Source organism: Cyclopterus lumpus, chromosome 11, assembly GCF_009769545.1.
Source record: "Cyclopterus lumpus isolate fCycLum1 chromosome 11, fCycLum1.pri, whole genome shotgun sequence".
NCBI lineage: Eukaryota > Metazoa > Chordata > Actinopteri > Perciformes > Cyclopteridae > Cyclopterus > Cyclopterus lumpus.
Window position 1 is genome coordinate 9,232,005 of NC_046976.1, and position 19,822 is coordinate 9,251,826.

A 19,822-nucleotide genomic window follows, 5' to 3' on the forward strand; every position below is an offset into this window, starting at 1 on the left:
CTCGTACTGTACATGGCATTTGCTTGTGCCACATCTCTGCCTGCACAGGCTTCCCCTCTTCTCCATGCAGATAATTCCTGGTGTCTGTTGGCTCAGATTGCAACAAGAGGATAACAGCCAGGCTACAGGATGGAGGTAGACTCAACCCTCCTTCTTCCCGTCTGTCTTTCTTACTGTCAGACTGACTCCTCACTGTCTGCCGTGGGTTTCTCCCCCCTTTGCCCTTGACAATTGAGTCATGCCTGAGCTCTTAAGTGAAAAGAATGAGTATCGGTCTCAGCAGCTATCTAAAACAGCATTCTTGAATGTGGACCAAGATGATCAGACCAACGAATTGTACCATTTGTTGGCGTCCTATCCAACAGGAATTGCACACTTTAACCACCAAGGGATGAGAATAGAAGAGCACAAGAGGGCAACAAAAAAAAAAAAAAAAAAAGAGAGATGAGCTAGAACGGACAGCTGCTGTCTTCTATTCCTACAAGCCGCAGTCGACAGCAAGTAGGGCCTGTTGTTTAATAGCAATCCCTTTCACTCAGCCAGCTCCTTCATTGCAGAGCCCGGGGACGCTCTCTGGTACCAAGCACAAAGACTAGAGGTAGTGGCAGCACAAGCACAACAGACCACACTCAACGACTCGGGTGTTCTGTCAAGGGAGTCACAAAGAGCACCGAGGCAACGCAATAAGGCAGTGCCTTTACGGGACCGAAATAGATCTGCTGGAATGTGGAAAGGGATTCTTTCTGCCCGTCATGATATTTGATTGTGTGACTGGCATGCAAGTTTATTAACCACCGAACAGCACAACCAATACTGGACGACATAAAAAGCTGCACACTGGCATGACTTCATTCTGAATCATCTGTACTAATCAAGACATCCATTCTAATCCAGTGTCCAAGGACTAAATCAGCTTTGTGAGCCCTGACTGGGATAAAAAGAACACACTAATTACTGAGGTGGCTCTTCTTCTTGTCCACATGGATGAAATGCTGCGGGGTCAAAGCTTTAACCTACAGCTACCATGACTGAGCACTGGCATGTTGACACATCTGCTGCACAATCCCATCTAGTGAAGAGGGCATGTGGACAAAAGTACACACAGCAAACACACACACACACGTTGTCAGAAGCCCTTTGGCCATGGTGTGAGAGTGGCCAGATGTGCTGACAGGGTCCCTGCAGTCAGCCACTACAACAGCACACAGACAGTGAGGAACACACCAGAGACTGGTTCTAACATTTATGGATTGATAGATATATCTTAAAATTACAGCTATGTAATTGTGAGACAACACATGTAATATAATAGAAAAATACAGATGCATTGATGCGATTCACTGGACCAGTATTTGCACTGTTACGAGTGATATTATTATTAACTAATCCAGTTTCTGTAATTGGTTTATGAAATAAATGATACAATTCTGTCTTTCAGTTATACAGTATTTAGAGGGACACTCACTCAGCTTTTAGTGACACAATTATTCCAAACCAGGCCCAAAGTACATGATGAAAAAGACCCCAATCACAGTGAGATACACAGATTTTAAATGTTGAAAGAATGGTTGAACTGGTGCATCTGACATGCATTTGAAACAAAAGAGCATCTGAAAAGTAATTTTAGGAATTTAAGCCTTTTGGAGGACCAAATGAGGATTGAAGGGATAAGATGTCTGCTTGCAATCATATTCTTTTATGAGAGGAAATAAGATGTTATGAAAAACATTTAAGCAAAACCAGACAAAAGCAACAAGCCCACCAATCGTGTTCTTCAGTTCAATAACATTGGGTCTGTAACCATTTCAGACATTCGATTATGACCAAATGACCCTGGTAGAGTAGAGCGTCTGTCAGGTCTGGTGAAGATCAAGCCTCTACTCATCATTCCATCTACTAACATCTATTCTGTATATACACACCTGATAACCCAACATCTTAAAAATGAAGAAAGAAAGAAGATTTGTTTTCCATAATGTTGATTTATCTGTAATGAATTTCAAAATGAGTTTCTGGAATGACAGAAAGAAACAATTTAAAATGTTGGCAAAGAAAAGTCAACAGTTTGAACAGAGACAACTTCTGAGGGTGATGACTAAATAAACAGAAACGTATAATTAACTTTTTGCGGAATGACAAAATGCTGCATTTAATTTTCATCTTGAACTTCCCTTACAGTTTGGAAATTAATAGCTCCGTTCTGTTAACACACAAAAAGCAAGAGAGCCAAGTGTGGAAAGTCAGCAAAGTGCAGACAGTCAGGGCAGCCGTAGAAATATAATAACAATAGCATTTATTTGATTTCCAAGCGACTGTGCTTTACAAGTTGTTGAGAAACGGCACCGGTGTGAATGTCAGCTTTAACTGGCGGAGCTGCCAATTTATTCTGGTTTGTTTTTAAATTTGTGCTGTGGTGCCACATCTCTCTTTAGTTTGGCTGCCGTCGATATCTGGCCCTCTAGTTTTCACAGGAATCGAGAGCAGTCGTCAAAACCCCCGAAACTCAGCATGCAAGATACGAAGCCATACAGACTCGACCTTGGCCTACCTCGTCTGCTCTATTTATTTAAACTCTTAGCCGTTTGCCAAATGGGGGTCTCTCCTCTTTGTTGAAAGTTTAGTCTGTGTGCAGGCCACTGGCACGGTCTACCAAAACAACTACATTTTCCGCCCAAAATTCAGCTTTCAAAACCAGGCTTGTGTTTTGTTTGGATCAAGGCCGTTTCTGTCGACCATTAGTGTAATTACAGGTAAAATTCACATGACTTAAAAACACACATTTGAACCCTACTTGTGCATGATAAAGATTACTGAAGTGTGGGAAAGCTAAGCAGCCATGCACCAACGCCTGCTAGACGGCGTCACCTCCAAAAGCCTTTTAACAACTTTCATTCACAGGGCAGAGTTGTGGGAAGAGATAAAGATAAACACGGTCCAGTGTTTTCACAAAAGGATCAATTGCATTACGTCTTTAATCTGACAACAGTAAAATACGCTGGTAAAATGTGGAAATACATGAGCTCAGAGATTGGTTTCCTGTCTGGGTCATCTTGAAATAACTGTGTAGGCAGTGTTCCCTCCATTTGATCTGAATCCTAATTTGCATCGATTTGCAGAAGCTGCAGCCTGTGACTGAACAGTTAGTACTTCCAGTAGTTTCCAGAGATAAACACACCATAAAGCTTTGACAAAATGTCAGACTACCTAGCTGAGTAAAGGCAACATGCCTCTGATCACAACGTGTCCGGCACAGCAGGACCCATCGCTTAGGAAAGAAACCAACAGCAGAGTCAAAATGAGGGTACCGGAGTTAGAATATTCCCACAACGAACTTTCAAGCGCAGAAATGTGCATGTGCCCCCAAATCTGACATCAATCATCAGTTGACCACACATGGCTGAACCACTACAATCACATGCAGACACATTGGACCGGACAGGAAGCCCACCTCCACATACAGAGCTGGTTCACTCACTCCTCTCTGCACACAAATCTTTTGACGTGTCCCGTTTCTTCCCATCCCCCCCTCCCGATTGTGCCTACGTGAGAAATGTAGAAGTGTCCCAGTACAAACCTTCCCTCTGTGAAGTGACTACCCCCCCCCCGCCGCCGGCCCGCCTGTCTACAAACTGATGTTTTTCACCAGAGGTTTTGATGTTGACTCCACAGATCACCTTGTTGTAGGTTGGGAGTAAAAATGTAATACTCGTTATGCGGCTGAGATAGTAGGGTATGCCTTTAGGGGATTTCACTCTTTGACATATTAAAATAATTCTAAAAAGATTGTCACGGCGAGACAAGCAGAGGCTCTGTTGCAGTAATAATTGTTAGGTTTTTACTTTAACCATAACCAAACTTGCCAACGGCTCTACTCTATGTTTAAACAGTAGACTTTCTGGTTAAAAATACAAAACACCACAAGTGTTATCCCTTTACTTCCTCTTGCTCTGACTATCGGCGAGCACCTTGCAATTATCAACGCAGTGAGGCCATTGTGCATTGTTGGGAATAAACCACAAAGTGTGAGCCTCTGTTCTCCATGTAAAGGCATCATTAAACAAGGTGCCATTATTCCCCAAAGGGAGTAACAGGTATCATCAGCTGGATTATTGTTGTGTCGCCACATAACTCCTGCACGTGCTCAAGTGATTCTACCAACAATAGAAATCTTAGCCCGGAAGCTGGGAGTTGGGTAGATGAAAGAGTCACACACATACACAATATAATACCTACCTATTGTTACATGGACAAAAGGTACACACACGGCCAGTCACTGAAACTTGTCTCTCGTTTGATCTCGGGGTAGAGGTGAGGGTCGAACTCTAAAAGATTAAAAATCTAAAAAAGTAATGGCCATTCATTTTACCCTCCCTCCCCTAGTTATCCTCTCATTTTACCCCTTTCCTCTGCTATTTCTTTTTTGTCATAAAAGCCTTTAAATACCCTTATTGCACAATGCATCCATGAACTTGTTTTACATTCTGTTCTATGTGTCATCTTATTTGTACATGTTTTAAATATGTATTTTTAAGGGAAATAAACAGAGATATATACACTTTGTGGGCTGAGCTGTTAGAGGACAGAGGATTAGATTTATTTTGTTCTTTTCACTCATATGCATGTGAAAGACCAGTCTAGTTTAAGTCAATAATCTACATGTCCCTTCTGTGACTGAGGGGCGAGTCACTGTCTCTATACGTGTGTGAAGTCTTTTCTTTCATCGGGGGTGGTCTGCTGACGGAGGAGCTACACGTTGACACCACTAATGACCTGTGCTAACAGGCTGGCACCGACTGATACAGTTGTCGTCATCATCTCACAGACACACACACACACACACACACACACACACTTTCTCTCTCTCTCTCTCTCGTGCATGTAGCATTCTGGGTGCAGGGCAGCTCCTCTGAGACATGAGGTACTGCCAATAAAACACACTCCTCTTTGTCTGGCAACTCACAATAGACTGCAGTGAGGCTCGAGATGCTCAGACTGCACATACCCCTAAATCACATCACCATGTCAGTGTGTTGTTGACACCACAACACTACATAGGCCCTTTCTTTTTTTTTTTTTTTAAATCGTCCCCTTCAACAAGTGTCAGTTCTTTTGGTGCTTTAAGGCATTTTTGTATTATATATTCCAGAAAGGTTAACAAAAAGGATGTGACAACGTAAAGCTTGGTTGGTACAAAACCCATCTGGTGGGACAGGGACACCCCAGCTGGAGGTATAAGATGCATATGAGTGACCTCTCACGGCAAAGACCAGGGGGAGAATTCTTGCATCTGTAGCTATGAATCGCCATGACTCAAACTATGGGTATGGGGAATTAATTTTCTATTAATTTATTTAATTATTTAACAGGACTTTGTGTTAAATTATGCATTAATTTGTAGTGTGCATACATTACAAGCTCAAGATTTCATGCGATGTTTTGTAGCGGGCCAGCTCGCAAATCAAATGTCTCTAAACCTTATACAATTAAAATAAATTAAATAAAACGTCAACATGCAAGGGGACAGAGCAGAGTTCCCAAATGTCTATATATATTCAATGGATGTGGCTACCTTTTCAGTCCAGCGTGTACGAAGGGAAATAATCATGATTACCTATAAACATTACTCTGGGAAATTCAGCAGTCTAACCAAGTAATTACAGACTAAAGTGTTTGACACAAATATGAATTTGTGTTTCTAAAGTTAACAGATAATAAAAAAAACTTTACCATATCATAATATAGTAAATTTTAGCATTTGACATCTTTGGCTGATGTCTAACCAGCCAGCGTACAATAAATTAATTCAACACCAGCCATATGAGCTCTGAAGGCAGTGAATCACACAATGCAGGAGTCTGGTGGGTCCTCTTGAAGATCTGAATCTGCGACAAGATAATTCACCGGACGGTGGCTAGTTTTTGTATTTGAACCACTGGACAACAATTAAAACAATACCCTGGAGTGTACATGTTCATTACACGACCGCGCGAGGGACATTCCAGGAAGGGTTGAGGGTATGAATAGATGTGAATGTTGATAGATTCATTTGTATGCTGGCTGGCTGGCTGGCAGACAGGCAGGCAGGCAGGCAGTCAAGGCCCACTCCAGACTTGGAATCAATGAGAGAGAGAGAGAGAGACAGACAGACTAGGACTGGTTCCCATTCAGGGCACCGCAGTGTCGTCTTTAACAAATACACACTTGCATGCATGTACACACACACACACACACGAAAGGGAGCTCAGTAAGAAGTCTCTTTTCATGCAGATCTTTTGTCTCTCAGTAATGTCTGGTATGCCGGGATACAGGCTTTGCTCAATGACCTGATTTCTACGGGCTGCCAAGGCACCGGCCTGTGTGCGTGTGTTTGTGTGTGTGTGTGTTCATCTGCCTGCGAGCCCTTCCTCGGGATAAGACACAAGACTTAGCCAGGCAGACAGACAGACTGAGAGGGATCCAGCCAATAAGAGGGCAGGAAACACAAAACCACAGACACTCAGAAAGACTTGCATGAAGTAAACAAAAAGTCCTTGAGTTCCCATAACGGGAAGAGAGGTTTAATTGGATGAGGAAACATTCTGTGGGGAAAATCCATTAGAGTCAGCACAGTAGTTGCAGCCCAAGATGCAGTTATTGCAATAGATTTAAATGTGTACAAAATGCAGGATATATAAAAAAGAAAACAATGTTTATTTGAAGTTTTAAGAGACAATGTGTGTTAGTCTAATGTTGATGAAAAAGAGACTGAGATTTCCTGATTAATATAAGAAAGAGCCAAAAAGAAGCAACGCTGTCTTAAAGACGTTCCAGACAACCTACCTTGTCTCTGTATGATGATCCTGAGCAGTGGATGAGCCGTTGACACCGCCTTACAGAAGTTGTCATCGTTGTTGATCGGCAGCAAGTCACCATGGATGTCAGCATAGCCAATCATCATCTCCATGTTAGCGATGCGGTGAACGTGCAGAATGAGCTTGTAAAACTCCTCAAACTTGCCGGGCTTGACCCGATCCACAGCGAACCGGCGAAATTCTGCCCCATACTAAAGAGAAGATAAAGAGAGGGGACATTTAAACAAAAGACAACCAAACAGGAAGGTGAAACCGGGATGTCTGACCTCATGCACTCATCTAAACCATCTGACTGGCACACATGGAGCAACAGGGTGGAAGTCCGCTGAGCTCTGTCACAGTATCATGACCTTATGTACAATATGGGACGGGGGAGAAGACGTTTTCTAAGCACAATTCAAACGGAATTAGCTGCAATCTTTTACAAAACTCGTTTATGGAGCCAGAGCAATATAATTATTATACATTATTATACACTCACTCAACATAGAAAGAGTTTGATACGTACAGCCTAAATTATTGATAGCATAGCAAATCGTCCTGATTCAACAACATGAATTCAAAATGACAACCTTTCTATAGACTTGCCTGCCAAGGTCACCTCATTACAAAAACAAATGTCGGTAGCAGATCACATGTAACTTTGACCAAGAAAACAGCAGGATAAGGAAAGAGGAATCTGCACAATAGAACAATACAGGTGGATGAGTAAGCTGTTTCAGGACATAAATGACACTGGCACCAGCCACGCCTCCCACCCACAAGAGCACAGACTTGAACAATTGTGCTACCGCTCGCCATCGAACCGCCAATGAGAGCGCGGCTGAGGGTCACTGCGGGGTCATCATGTGACTCAGACAAGAATGGACTTGAGGAGCTGAGACACAACTGAGGCTCAAAAGCTCCGCAAAACCACAACAACACACAATGTGCAGGAGCACTGAAGTCTGAATCACAGAGGTAATTTGTAGACAGCGGTTGCCGTTTGTTACTGTAATCATCAGCTCACAGCAGAGGAGAAGAGTGGAGATGATGATGATTATCATGGAGCAGCGCGAGGAGGAGTAGGAAGGAGGGAGGGAGGGGAGAACAGGAAAGCTGAGGAAAGAAGCAGTATACTGACTGGGAGGAGGGTAGAAGAGCGGGAGATACGTTAACCAGCTCTGCAATTAGAAGATGACACATGAATTTAAGAGGAGGTGTGTTAGGAGACTTGCGGGATGCCAGGCGGGTGTGTGGTTTGCTGCCAGATCCACTAAAAGGAAACAAAAAGGGATTCATGTGAACCCGCATTTTGGAAGCGTAACTTGGATTCCAGCTTATATAACTGCACCAGGAGATGATGACACAAGACGCCGACAAACAGGATGGTCAAGTCTTCGGCTCTCAACATTTGAGAAAGTGAAACCTACACATGACCGAACTGTAATAAAAACTGACAGACTTCAACACTTGGATTATCAAGTCATAATCACCCTTGTGCATATCAGTAAGCTCTGTCATTGCTCTGAACCTGAATGTTCTCTTGGCGCTGAACAATCTGTTTTCATAAGCAGGACTCGGCCCTCTGGTATGGACAAGTCTGAACACGGGATGACTAATCACGGGGCCTCGACACTGAACCCAAAACTAAGAATACATCACTACAAGCCCTGACATCACCTGTCCTCCCGACCAATCGGGGCGAAGTGATGTCAACCGGTTGAAACACGTCTGGAGACACTAAGCTCTGACACACTGAAGAAAAGGGAACATTACTGACTTCTAGTCTTTCGTCAACACTGTTTTGGTCTCGACCCGATACAACTCACCTGAGAAATCAGCGACAGCTACTTGGCATTACAAGATGAATCATTAAATATGCACCGGGATGTGCAACTGCAGGGATCAGGCCTCAAATGGCAAATGTGCCAATTCTTTCTTTTGAACCAAAAAAAAAAAATATATATATATATATATATATATATATATATATATATATAAACTTGTAAAAGGGCAGAGGGAGTGAAGCAAAATAATCCCACTCAACCCCCAACATCCCTTCGCACTCTCTCCATCTCTGATAAGAGCTTCACACGAGTGAAACCAGCTCCTGGCCGAGGCTCGCGACAGGCAGCCAGACACCTCCAGTGGTATCCCTGATAAGCTTATCCTTGGAATGGTTTCCCAAGAGAAAACCCAACGCTAACCAGTGAGAACCAGGCGCATCACTTGCACCACGGACAACAACAACACACCAAAACCACTCCTTGGCAATCTGGACAACGGGAATGCTTCAACATCAGCTTTTGTTTGAAAAGGTTTTCTATGGGACTGAAACAGTTTTACAAATTTAGGGGTGAGGTCTCGAACATCAACTGGTCCTGTAAGGCTGTATGAAAGGGCAACCAACTACTCTCACGTCAGTCAGGTCCAAGGATATCTACAAAAGCAGAGTTATTCACAGCTGCCTTATAAGAACTGTAAGATGTTCAGTTTAATTATGCAAAGAAGATGAATTAATTTAGAACATGTCAATGGGCCTTTTCAGTTCCCACTCGAGTCACACCCTCTGCAACACATCACACGCTGATGCAGACCTAGAGACAGTGCGTTCGGGACATTACCAATTGTTGCCTTTCCACATTCTAAAAAAGGAGACTTGAACATCAGGGGAGCTACCTGGCGCAGGTATGTGAATGATAAGAGCCGTCATTCTAGTTTGGTCAGGTGATACTTACCTGTTAGGGTTGCTCATAACAACATGAGGCAGAACATAATGACACGATAAGAGCGATGAGTTATATCTGATCCAAAAAGGGAAACATGTGCCGTTGTATGACGGTGAGTCAGCAGCCATGACGCCATCAAACCTGCCCGTTCTGGTCAGTCCCACCTACAAACAAACGATCTCAAAGCAACGACTCCCGTCTCTGTGGCACAAACACCAGACCTAAACAATAATGTTGTACGAGCATCCTTGAATAGACGTGGCCCTCTTTTCTTCTCACCCTCCATCAGTGGATCTGGTATCCCCAGGTCTCAGACTCTGACTGTTCCACCACACCACTGAAAGTGGGCAGCCAAAAAAAAAGAGAAAAAAACCCTCTGGACTGAATGAGTCACCTCCATTTGGCATGTCAACTGTCAAATCAGGAGCTCATCTCTCATACAAGTGCTGACACACTCATGGGTGCTTGCATGTGTAAACACATACGTATGTATGAATTCCACTCAACATTGTCGTCACTTAAATGGAATTTGGAGGAAAATTGTTGGTTACTAGAAGTCCTTGAGAGGCGGTGACAAATTGTTCCCTTTGTGGTCAGGATTGGACACGGTGCCGTGTGTTTATCTGGCTTGACTTTCCCTGAGCACCACATGCTCTATAAGCAGTCAGTTCTGTCACCCACTATTAAAAACTTAAACTGTTCCTGCACTGCAGACAGGCGCATCAAAGTGATATCCAAGGTCTAATGTAGTTCTAATGTATGGGATGAGGTTTGACAAAGAAAAGGTTCAGAAGTCATGTGAAGTGTGCTCACATGTGGTGGAAGTTGCATAAGCCCACAACTGAGGGATAACTGTGGTCATTTACTTGCGGCTAAAAGTGATGCATGGCATTACACCGTTAGCCTTCACAAACTACTCAAAACAATATAGATAGGCGGAAACTATGTTGCCAAAGCCCGCAGTGAAAGCGACGAATGTTGTACAGTCATCCGATTGAACGGACACCGCCTTTTTAGAATAGTAACAAATGGTAAAATGCTAGGTTCTTAATGTCAAACCAGCCCCCCACCCCTCATCCTCCTCCTCCTCCTCATCATCATCAGCTTCGTGACAGGGAGGGAAAGAGCCAAATCAGCACAATTTGCATGGTGGGAATTAAGAAGACAATAATCAGTGCAAATTACAGAAACATTCAGAAGCGGGTGCGTCCAGCTCCCGCTTCATCAACCAGAAGAGCTTTGTCCCCGAGAGGAGAACCGACGTGTGAGTTAGTTGCACACAGTTTGTGCGACAAACTTCCAGCTCCGTTACGGGGCGACCATGTGAACTCTTCCTTTCCTCCTCAAATCCCCATTTAGAGCCTCCACATGAGCAACCCTCCCCGCTCACCTTGCTTTTCACCTCCACGGCGTTACAATCCGCATTCCGCAGAGGTTGCGATCTATTAAAGCTCCGATTCATTTTTTTGGGGTTTTGTTTAAAAGGTTTCAGTTTAACAGAAAAAAAATTAAGAAAAAAAAAGTTCAGCCGCCTTTGCCCGCAAAAAGAGGGGCTCTGGTCCCGGGATTTCTGCTGCAAAATCCTTCTGCTTGGTCCCCGGTGGAGGAAGTTTGTGTCTCCTTGAGTTTATTTCACCTCCTGGAGTTTTCTTTCAATGCGATCCGCCAGACACGAGAGAGCACTTTACGGGAGAAAAGGAGGTGAGCGACTCACCGCGTTGACTTGGGAGTGCGAGTTAAGTTTTGAAATGACATCAGCCCTACTAAAAAAAAAAAAAAGGGATTCTATGAGGCCTCCACTTACTGCTCGTAAATCCCAGCTTTCTCAGCCAGGACCTCGTAGTAGCCACGCATGTAAGAGCTAAACTACTGTTAATAATGGTAGCCTAAATATTACAGGCAGATATATTAAGATGACTATCAAGAATGCAATGCACGATGAAGACTTGAGATAACAATATTGGGATTTTTACATTATATATTTACACCCTTTTTAAGATTGCTTTATGTAGACCTATCAATGAATGCTAGACTTAAACTTCCCCAATTCTAAATATACAATTATGTTTGATCGTTTACGACACTTCAATAATAGGTCTAGAATTTCCGATAGCACTTGAAGGCAACACTAGTCCTCCGGTCCGCTAGAGGACGCATTTCTCAACACAAATGTTTCCAAGGCCTATAGTTTTAAAAGGACGGGTATTTAATTATGATGGAAGATAGTTGACATTGGAATTAAGAATAACATTGATTCACAAATAAATCTTATGTCCAGGTAATTTTTGATTTGAGTATTAAAACCAAAACTTGTGCAGGAGCATCCAAATCTGATGCTGTGTGGTTTATGTATGTATAGTGCTTGTGCAACTATTTTTTCTTATTACAATGTTACAGGTCTGAAAGAGGCAGAGTGATATACAGGCACACTTATACTCTCATCAACTAGTGATATTGTATGTGTTCTATTCAATACATGTTCTGCCATTCAGCCTAAAATCCTGAATTCATATGATGAGAAGGTAGCTCATAATCTATTATCACCTGCTCAACTGTTCAGACACGCCATGCCATATGATAACAGCAACATGTGATCGATTTCAACAGAGTTTCATCACTTTGGTTATGTTTCTGATTCAGCTTTTTAGACTAAAAAAAACATTTTAATACATAGTCTAATCAGTAAAAAAAAAAAGTCAGAGCCTCAACCTCTGGAAAACATGTGAGAGCCCAAATCTTCTCACAAATCCACCGTAAAGTGTCAAGTCCCCCCCCTCAAAGAAAGTTCCCACACTTCCATTCCCTTGACACATCCGGGTAAAGAGGCAGCCTCTGACTGCGGTCCTGCTTGACAACATTCCTCGGCCCCTGAAGCCGCCTGTGTCCACCAGCTGCTGTTTGCAATGCCCCACAGTAGCTGCAAACATTTTTGTTTACTCACACAAGGAATGTGTTGACCAGTTAGAAACCCACCATGTCAGATGCTGGTTTCACTGGCGCTGAGCACTGAAGATGTAGTCACATAAACGAGGTGGACCAATCTTTCCTCTGTGGTTTTAGTGCTCTGAGGTATTTCTAGCTCGGGTGTTTCAATATTTGATTTTCGGTTCCATTAATGATAACAGAGCTCATTTCTGTCAAGCGGGATTATACCTTATATTGTTTTCTAGGTCATGAAGCACACCGAGCAAACTGTCCAAAGAGAAAGACAGAGATGGAAGTCATGATAATTCAAGAAGTAAAGGATGAATAATGATGAATACTGTTTGTAACTGAAATGGTTGTTGATGCTGAGAGTAAGTTTTTATCATAATTACTGGAGAGGGAGTGCAGGAGCTGTTGAGAGAGGCTTTCAGGCCGAGATTGTTTTACATTATTTTCTATTCTTTTTTTCCCCCCCTCTCTCTTTTTCTGTTCTAATAATTAATAACAGTAATGCAGCTTTTTGGATGATGCCAACCGCCTATAAAAACCAACAAAGAAGAAACCACGCTCTGTTCAGCAGCGGGGGCCTTTATGGGCTTTAATGAGTCGATCATGCCGCTTGAGGCCAGCAGTTTACAGCAGTTTTGCTGCTTGATGCCGGATAACTAAGTTAAAAACGGACTTTTCTTCACTTCCCTGGAGTCAACACGAGCAGATAGTCTCCCGGACTGAGAGTATGCCGCCGCGTTGGGTAAATCTGTAATGTTATTTCTCTGGTGTATGACCTAATTCTTACATTAATCCCATCAACACAATACTTTTGCTAATCAAACCCATGTTCTCCTCTATAGCGGTGGTGGATATGTGAAAGCCAGCTTCTCACAAACGTTACTTTGTTTAAATGACTTCAGGTGGAGTGCGGAATAGAGGCCTCATGAGCACACTGAAATATACTGAACGTTTGTCCAGGTAGACCTTTCAATTCTAATATGAAGCTGGGTAGTTCAATGATATTTTGTGAGTCAAATCTGAATATCCAACATAATTCCAATTGTAATACTACAATAATTACAAAGTTGAGTTTCATATTTCTTTTTAAGTTGGGGGGCCTTTTGTGAGTTATTTTAGGGTACAAGGAGTTCATAGCAACAACGTTCAATATTTTTCATATCTAAACATCATAATAAAGCTATTTAGGGCACTTATAGGTTGGGGCCCCAGGCACAGGTTGATCACTATGCCGAACAGGGAACTTGACCTCTGGTGTTTTTTGCTGAACCAGAGTGTCACTCTCTGGTGTTTGTGACCGTGACGTGTGTTACGGCACCATGTCAGGACAGGTGTGTTGTTGAGGACCCAGTTAGAGGAGGACGTTTTTTGTATGAGCGTTTCTCAAGAAAGCTTCAAGTAGAAACAACACAGGCCGTTCAGCCGGCCGTTTCTGAACATGTACGCTGTCAACGTGGACTTGCAGTCTAATCTTAAAATGTCCAATTATTGACAATTACTGTATGACAACATCAAATGATTCTGAAAGTTTCTGATTTGTTTCAACCTTCTCATTACACTGTTTATAATTATTGCTCACTGGTACAAAACAATCTAAATTATACTGTTGCTGCATGAAACGGTATGAGAAGCACACGTACGTTTGGATGTGAGGGGATACAAGTAATCTAATATAAAGAGAAGAAACCTGAAATTGTGTTTAGCATAGTAAGGTCAATATTCGGGTAGGCTATGTTCAGTGGTAAATGCTAACGCAGGGACATTTAGTAGTCAAGCTTATGGTGCCCACTCAAGGCCAGTGTCAGGTATTGCACATATCCCCCTCAGGTTTTTAAGTTTTTACAGTGTAGAGTGCCATAGTCTGGAGACAGTTTTAATTCTTCCAAGATATATTGTGCTCAAAAATTATGTTAGTTATTTCCCTGCAATTATATGTATATATATATATATATATATATATATATATATATATATATATATATATATATATATATATATATATATATATATATTTAGTGATATCATTTCAGTGAATCATAGCAATAACATCAGACTGAAGAGAGTATCCTTGTTGGTAATACACCAACAGACATTAAAGTATACATCTACCAGTCTGCACATATGTTCTCTAACTCCTTGTGTTAGAGCATGTGGTAGTTTTAAAGTGAGGAGCACTATCAAACTAAAGCATAAGTAGTACATGGTGATACAATTACATTTGATTAAATGTAATGTATAGGAAGAAAATTGGAAAACAAATTTATTAAAGTAGGTGCAACCAGGGTTGTGTGAGATCAATAAACTAGTCCCTGAGTAATTGTTCTGCTCCCTAATGAAGTAATGCCACATATAACCAGCAGATGTCAGCACACACCCACATTATATAATAGATATTATAATAGCTCTAGATGCAAACGGCTTCATCAGGCTCTGAGAGCGCTGACACAGCAATTATAAAGCATGTTTCTTCACTTCCAACCTAAACATTTCTGAATCATGTCTCACAGTATTGAGGGTTCTGTCATTGCAACATAAATACACACCTGCATTGTTTTTCCCCCACAGCAGAAATAGAACATGGACTTTTGTACTGCACATACAAAAGAGAAAATAGAAATGTTTCTTTGGTCTCGGGAGGCTGATTGTTTTAAGAATAGAGGCGGAGAACCAAGACTGACGATGTGAGTTCAGACAGAGGTAGCATTAGTTTGAGAGTTTATGAGAAAAGATATACAACGTGTTTGAAAGGATGCTATTTAGGCTCAACTTTTGTTTTTAATATACTGTGTATGAATGTGAAGGATTCTCATTATAATCTGGAACAACAAAACTATTGGTGAAAGAGTGGTTTACTATTGAAATCCTTTCACATGAATGAAGTTGTTGTGAATAAGCACTGATCCTGTATTATACGTAAAGGAGTGAATGGATGAGTTCTTAATGATATTATTGCGCACTGAAAGACAGACAAGGATAAAAAAACAAACAAAAAAAACACAAAGATAGATTTAGAAGAATAGGAGGGGTGATAAAAAGAGGAAGAGAGAAGATGAAATTAATGACATGGTAAAGAATGAAAAACAAAGAGTTAATGAGCAGAGGAGGAAGGCAAAAGAAAGGTAAAAAGGAAGAAAAATCAGGCAGGCTGTTAATCATTGCATTCAGATGGCACTCCCCCATATATCTTCTGTGTAATGAGCATGGCATTCAGTCACTTTAGACTCAGAACTCATTGCACTGTATGGTTTTAATCCAACTCCATATGTCTGAATTCAGGTGATCCTCTGGTGGTAATGTGAGAGCAGAAGATTACAGTGAGATGAAAAGATACTCGCAGTAATCCATCCTCTGCGTCGAGGCAGAGAAACATCCGGAGCTGGTTATTGGTGGGTATTCAGTCGACAGCAGTGCCAGCCTCAAGTCAGCCGATCGTCAGAGAAGCCCCGGATTCAACCATCCGCTCTGTTCTGCTCCACTCACTCTCTGATTAAAGAGAAATGAGGGCATGCATGCACAAATACTGCCTTCATATGGGTGATCTCAGCATTCAGGTCATAGTGAATAGACATTGTGGTTGGTTTTACCATAAGCAGAGCTACAGCCTTTCCTCAGGATTACACTGAGTCATGACATCAGATTCTCCAGCCGTGCCCTCTGACTCGTCTACTCTGGTGGACAAAATGAAATGCAGGCACAGTGCAAGTTGCCAAATGGAAAAGTAATCTTGTTCTGTTTCCATCAATCTCTGTCTTTTTCGCCCTCTGTGTCTCGTTCTTAAAGTATATGTCTGTGCATGAGACGGAGAGAGTGACGAGGAGGAAAAATTGAGGTAGAAAAGGATGGTAAGAGTCTGTGGAGGGGGTAGAAAGACACCCAATCAAGTGAACACATGCAGTATTGTTAGACCTTAGCCTATAAAACCTGTCTTACTTTAAGGTTACAAACGTGCAACTTCTCCTTGATCTACTCTGGCTTGGGTTGTACATATTTCTACAAAAGTGTCAGTTAATGGGAAAAAAACAGTAAAATGTATAAAATTAGATCATCGTTTCTTATACTGTCTTATTGTAGTTTAAACCCTACCTTGACTAATGAACATAATGCACCTTTTAAATAAAATGAGTCTTCCTCACTTACCAATCTTGCTTGTGGAGTGCCTCAAGGCACCATTTTAAGTCCACTAATTCTTTCCCTATTCCAACACTCTCTCAAGTTCGAGTCTTGTGTAATTTTCTCACGGCAGTGATTAGTCTCGTGAGTTGTTAGTCACTTGATGTGTTCTTCACTCGGAAAATTACGTAAATCGTTAGTCAACTTCCTGTGAAGATGGAAGTTTATTATGAAAACTCACCATGCATGTAACTAGTGGAACTTGCCGCGCCGTTCCTGCCAGAACCAAAACGGCCTCCTTAGGGGTGCCTAGCGTCATAGTTTGAAACTCAAGGGCCAGGGACCAAGTCTCGGTGGTTGACGAGTAAGAATGTGTTGTGCTGTAAGTAAATGGTAAATCTGAGATCATTTTATTTGGCCTCAGGTTTAATACTTCTATGTCAACTTTAAAATCACAGCCTCACACATATGTGTGCACCAGCTTGCCATCAGCCAATGTCTTTCAGGTGATGTCTTTCACACAATATTGGCTTGACTATGGGATGCATGCACACAATCAAACACACATGCACATACCCCCCATCATGGACATCACCACCACCGGAGGGTGCTATTGGCACACTGATACACTGATACACTGATACACGAACATGCACACTGTCACGTACATGCCATGCTGATGAATTCTCTGCTGCTTTCACTTATTTTCTAGAGCTTTTTCTCCCAACACGCACACAGACACACACACACACACACACACACACACGCACACACGCACACACAAACACACACACACACACACACACACACACATCGCTGCCTGCTTAGCGTCAATCCCATATGGACGTTGCCACGGTATGTGATTTGTGGAATCTTTTGATGTGTTAAGTGGCAAAGACCTCATCTGGACTTTGTCTCTCTGGAATCGGGTCAAAATCTACAGGCCAATGGAAGAACTAAGAGTGTGGAATAATGTACCTTAATTTAGTAATGAACCCTTTTTTAGATGTGTGCACGATGGCCAGAAAATCTGAAAATCTACTCTGCTGGTGAACGAGCAGCTTCCTCTCATCAGTAACAATCCGTTTCTTCAGGCCAAAAAACTCTTGGGATTCACAAAAGATCTAAATGCACAATAACCCTGCCTGATTCAGCAATAGTTCTATGTGATCCCCCTGCTGATAGACAAACACCGCCGTCATCCTCCAACTCCCTCGTCCTCCTTGTGACGCAGTGCGATGTGGAGCCACTCCTGGTTAATTTCTCCTCCTTCCAGAATGAAAACATCAGCCATCTGGTCCAGGGGTGAAAGGTCAAATCTCAGGCTGGTAATGAGGATGGCGTCGCTAGGGGGATGCAGGAGGGGTGTGTGTGTGTGTGTGTGTGTGCGTGCAAGCCTTGCTGAGCGTGTCTGCTTCCTGAGTGAGCATTAAACATTAACGACTCAGCTCTGTGAGTCTGGAGAGAGGAGAGTGGAGACGAGAGGACAGGAGATGTGAGCCGAGGCAAAGAGACAGCGCACGTACAAAGTCAGGAGAGGAAAGAGGCACATGCAGAATGCACGCACAGTGAGACAGAGTGCATGTGGATACACTCTTTCAGTCACTCTCTCCTCAAAAAGCTTTTCCTCTTGTTTATTGACTCGGCCTCCCAACATTCAGTACATCAATAGGTCAGGTCGATGAGAAGGAAAAAGGCACGGAGGCGACTGCTGTGACAGAGGTGCTTTTGTGTGCATGTGTGTGTCAAACCTTTCTGCCTCCACACAAGCCATTGCATCCAACACATCCCATCATTTGTTCTAGTTATTTTCCACCACGACTGTAATCGTGCTGGCAGTAACTGTAACATGCAGTTCGGTAAGCTGTTGGATAATAGTAACAGGTCTCATTTGGCCTCTGCTCCACAGCTACTAAATTCAGCAGTGTCACAAGTAAACTGAGGTATGTTCACGTCCTTCTTGACTCTTCAGAGACTATTACGTGTGACTTTGTGTGTGTTGGTGTAGTTGCCATGGAGATGTAAAAGATGGTTGGGGATAATGGAGTGACAATGTCCTCAGCATACGCTCTCCTCCTGCACTATATCAGTAACTTTGGGTATGATGTATCTAGTCTCTGTCCCCCAACACACAGCAGTTTAATCCCAATATATGTACATTAGAGGGTCCCTTCATACATTACAAGTGCAAATGGTGATAAACGTGGTTGAAGGACGGTATCCCTCAGGGGTGAACGCAGACGGTAAAAGGGCACAATTGGTCTCGTTTCCCATTGTAAACAATTGGCCGTGTTACAGAGATGGAAAACTAACACAAATTAAATTGATACAAATTTAATAAAATCATTTAAAAAATCATTCTTCGGTAGTGTAACATTTAATAATGCTACATTTACATCCACTCAGTAATACCACTGACATTTATTTCAGTGGTATTACTGAGTGGATGTAAATGTAGCATAATTAAAACTGATATTAACAATAAAACATTACATTTGTATATTTACTTGAAAACATTACATTACATTTCGTTGACGTTTTTATCCAAAGCGACTTACAATCATGTTACATTCATACACTGTAGACACAGCTACGGGGAGAAATTCAGGGTTAGGTGTCTTGCTCAAGGACACATCGACTAGGGTGGGGATTGAACCGCCAACCCCCTGATTGAAAGATGGACCTACAAACCACTGACCCAGAAACATAACATTTCAAATTTATTTGAGTGACCGTGAAATTGTAAATTTCTTCCTTAATAATATGTATTTACATAACTCAGAGTCCTTAAAGTCAGCATTTTTGTACTTCCGGTTCTCTTGTCTTTAAGTTATCTTCTTTTTTATGGGTTAGATGCCCGAAATAAGGTCGGTAGTGTACATAAGCTAAAGATATTTTTATGTTTTGTGCTACGATATAAAATCGTAAAAAAATCGTAAAAAGAAGTTGAAGGCTTGGCGTATAGTTGGAAGCAATCATCTCCTCGAGTAAAACCTTTAGAAATGTGGCTTTAAATGGTAAACTATTAGTTTTCCTTGACCTATGTCATGAATGCCCCTTTATTCCAGTACATTTTGAGCTTTTTAATGGCCAAGAGAGGAAAGTGCTGGACTTGTCATTTACTATTTCAAATCCAGTGGAATTAAACCGACAGTATGTAGAGCTCTCTTTTCTGGTCCTACAGACCAGGCTAAATCCATTGCTATATATATTTAT

The 19,822-nt window shown here is 42.0% G+C and overlaps 1 protein-coding gene and 1 long non-coding RNA gene across 4 annotated transcripts in view; both read right to left on the minus strand.

Annotated features, from left to right (window-relative positions):
• Window positions 1-11,312, minus strand: part of pard6gb (par-6 family cell polarity regulator gamma b) — a 28,224-nt gene extending 16,912 nt beyond the window's left edge. The window contains exons 1-2 of one of the 3 annotated variants that reach the window (XM_034545303.1): window positions 10,953-11,312; window positions 6,820-7,042 (exon numbers count right to left, since the gene is read on the minus strand). In XM_034545303.1, the coding sequence (XP_034401194.1) occupies window positions 6,820-7,042; window positions 10,953-11,024 (295 nt within the window). In that variant the 5' untranslated portion in view covers window positions 11,025-11,312. Of the gene's footprint in view, window positions 1-6,819; window positions 7,043-8,326; window positions 8,563-9,841; window positions 10,508-10,952 lie in introns of those variants that run through there. The other 2 variants (XM_034545305.1, XM_034545304.1) reach the window with 2 other exon arrangements.
• A 4,412-nt stretch (window positions 11,313-15,724) lies between these two features.
• On the minus strand, window positions 15,725-16,726 carry LOC117739165. Its single transcript, XR_004610152.1, has 3 exons — window positions 16,634-16,726; window positions 16,081-16,164; window positions 15,725-15,979 (listed from the first exon to the last, which is right to left on the minus strand). It is a non-coding gene; the product is annotated as an uncharacterized LOC117739165 (long non-coding RNA).
• Between the last annotated feature and the right edge of the window lie 3,096 nt (window positions 16,727-19,822).